Source organism: Cyprinodon variegatus, unplaced genomic scaffold, assembly GCF_000732505.1.
Source record: "Cyprinodon variegatus isolate N-32 unplaced genomic scaffold, C_variegatus-1.0 Scaffold823, whole genome shotgun sequence".
Classification (NCBI taxonomy): Eukaryota; Metazoa; Chordata; class Actinopteri; order Cyprinodontiformes; family Cyprinodontidae; genus Cyprinodon; species Cyprinodon variegatus.
This window is the reverse complement of record NW_015151276.1, coordinates 111,293-113,513: the sequence shown is the minus strand read 5'-3', so window position 1 is coordinate 113,513 and position 2,221 is coordinate 111,293. Positions and strand designations below refer to the sequence as shown.

The window sequence follows — 2,221 nt, the reverse complement described above, 5'->3', positions numbered from 1 at the left end:
TTAAATTCATGCTCTGTTTAGTTCTGTTAGTCCTGAGTTTTCAGAGGCGAGCGGTAAAAATATTTGAATTAGCACGGCTTTGCTTGACGTCTTTTCACATGATAGCAGCTGTACGCTAATTACAGCAGCAATAAAACCCAGAAACACGTCCATCCTTTGAAAGTTATGGCTCTAAGTACAGTGCATTAGAATAGAGGCCTGAGTGAATTGTTTAGTGGCATCTTTGTGTGAAGTTTGAACGGCTTCCAGTGTGCAGTCTGGTCCGTGTTCTAAAGGTTTTACACAGAGAATAATTTAATGAAGGATTTATGGGCAATTCTGAGAAATATGGAAATATAAATGTACTTAAAGCCTCAACCAATGAGGCTTTAAGACTTTGGTTTTATTTGGCATTTTCTGCATCTATAACAACCACCTCTGAGAGCTGACTGATTAGGATTGGTTCTGTTTAACTCATGGGGCAAAACTCCAGACCACTAGGTGGCGATACTTTATCAACAGAGTTGGGCGGGTTTTGCAGCCTGTTGAGCAATGAACGTCATAACCAATAAAAATGTATCTTATGCCAAGATCGACTTCAGCGGCTGCATCTTCCAAACATTTGAAGGCCGAGCATACGCGCAGTGAAAGCCGGAGAAGGCTGGACCTGTTTGAATCCTCAGCCAAACTCTTCCAGCCTCCTTATTTTCATGGACCTCCAAGGATCCAGGTAGAGCGGGTCCTTGGAGGACGCTGCCTCTGGAATCAAATCCATTAGCCTGATTAAATTGTGAGTAAAAAGTGAAACCTTTGCTGGTTCTGTTCACGGCTGCCGATGCAAACTTTTTTATTTATAATATCTTCGCTGCCACTGTGAGATTATTGCTTGAACACAGAACTTAAAATCATCTTTTGGTGTAAACTACATCTTTTATAGAGCCGACTGTGGAAACGCACATTTGGAAAAAGCTGACAAAACTTTTCCAACTCTGTATTTTTCATTGAAAAAACTATTAAAAGAGTAAAGGTCTGTCTCTCTGAGCATCATTTCTGTACCGTGCCGTATGTGTGTGCGTAGATAAGAGGCAGAGAGCTAAATTTCCAGCATGTTTTTTGTGCCCTGAGCTGCTGCTTACATAAACTCAACCTGAAGCACATAGTAATGGATGCTGTCTCATGGCTGCTGCTGGTACTGGCTCTCTGTAGCTGTGTAGAAATCCTCCAGGACGCTCTGCAGGTAATCGAAGGTGGGGCGGTCCTCTGGCTTGTTCTTCCAGCACTCCAGCATGATCTCATAGAGTTCAGTGGGACAGCTGTCGAGGCGCTGCATTCGGTAGCCTTTCTCCAGGGAACGGATCACCTCTGGATTGGTCATTCCTGCAAAACAAGAAAAAACTTTCAGCCTTTCTCACACCTAATAGAAGTGGACTCAATCGGGACGGATTCCTAAATAAAAAGTGTAAAGGCGGTGCCGTCACCTGGGTATGGCGTGCGTCCATAACTGATGATCTCAGTCAGCAAAATCCCAAAGGACCAGACGTCGGATTTTATTGTGAAGGAGCCATAGTTGATGGCTTCAGGGGCCGTCCATTTGATCGGGAACTTGGCTCCTGTTCATGGAAGACATCAAAATCAGTAAACCTCTGTTGGTATTGGTCAGGCATTCAGTGCACAGACAGGGATGGATGTGGTGAGTGATTGAAGCAGGGATGAGATCCTCGTTCTGCAGCGTGTGGAGAGAGGAGACCTACCCTCTCTGGCTGTGTACTCGTTGTCCTCAATAATTCGAGCCAGGCCAAAGTCAGCGATTTTGCACACTAAGGACTTATTGACCAGGATGTTGGCAGCTCTCAAGTCTCTGTGGATGTAGTTCTTCTGCTCAATGTATGCCATCCCTTCTGCAATCTGAAAGCAAGACATTTAATGTTAGTCAGACAAATCCTACAGAACCAGCCATTCAAAATGGCAGCCCACTATCCTGCAACTCCCAGCAGAATCCCCTCCAACTTCCAGCCACTGCACTGCCCCCCTCTTGGATATTTTTCTACTCTGACTCCACCCTTTCACTGAATTACAGGGTCTGACCAGGAGATCGCGCTTCTCTTTAAATCTTAATGTCCACAAATCATGACAGAAAGAATATTTTATTACAAAGATTGATGTTTAACCTCTTAAAACCTCTTAACACCTTAAAGGAATAGTACCCCCAAAACATGATTAGCCTTCATTTTCTACTCACCCC

At 44.2% G+C, this 2,221-nt stretch overlaps 1 protein-coding gene across 1 annotated transcript in view; it reads right to left on the bottom strand.

Moving 5' to 3' along the window:
• Positions 1-6: 6 nt before the first annotated feature.
• The window catches only part of LOC107098932 (tyrosine-protein kinase HCK-like), a 33,394-nt gene continuing 31,179 nt past the window's right edge, over positions 7-2,221 (bottom strand). The window contains exons 8-10 of the mRNA XM_015396828.1: positions 1,731-1,884; positions 1,458-1,589; positions 7-1,356 (exon numbers count right to left, since the gene is read on the bottom strand). Coding sequence (XP_015252314.1) covers positions 1,154-1,356; positions 1,458-1,589; positions 1,731-1,884 — 489 coding nt within the window. The 3' untranslated portion in view covers positions 7-1,153. The remainder of the gene's footprint in view (positions 1,357-1,457; positions 1,590-1,730; positions 1,885-2,221) is intronic.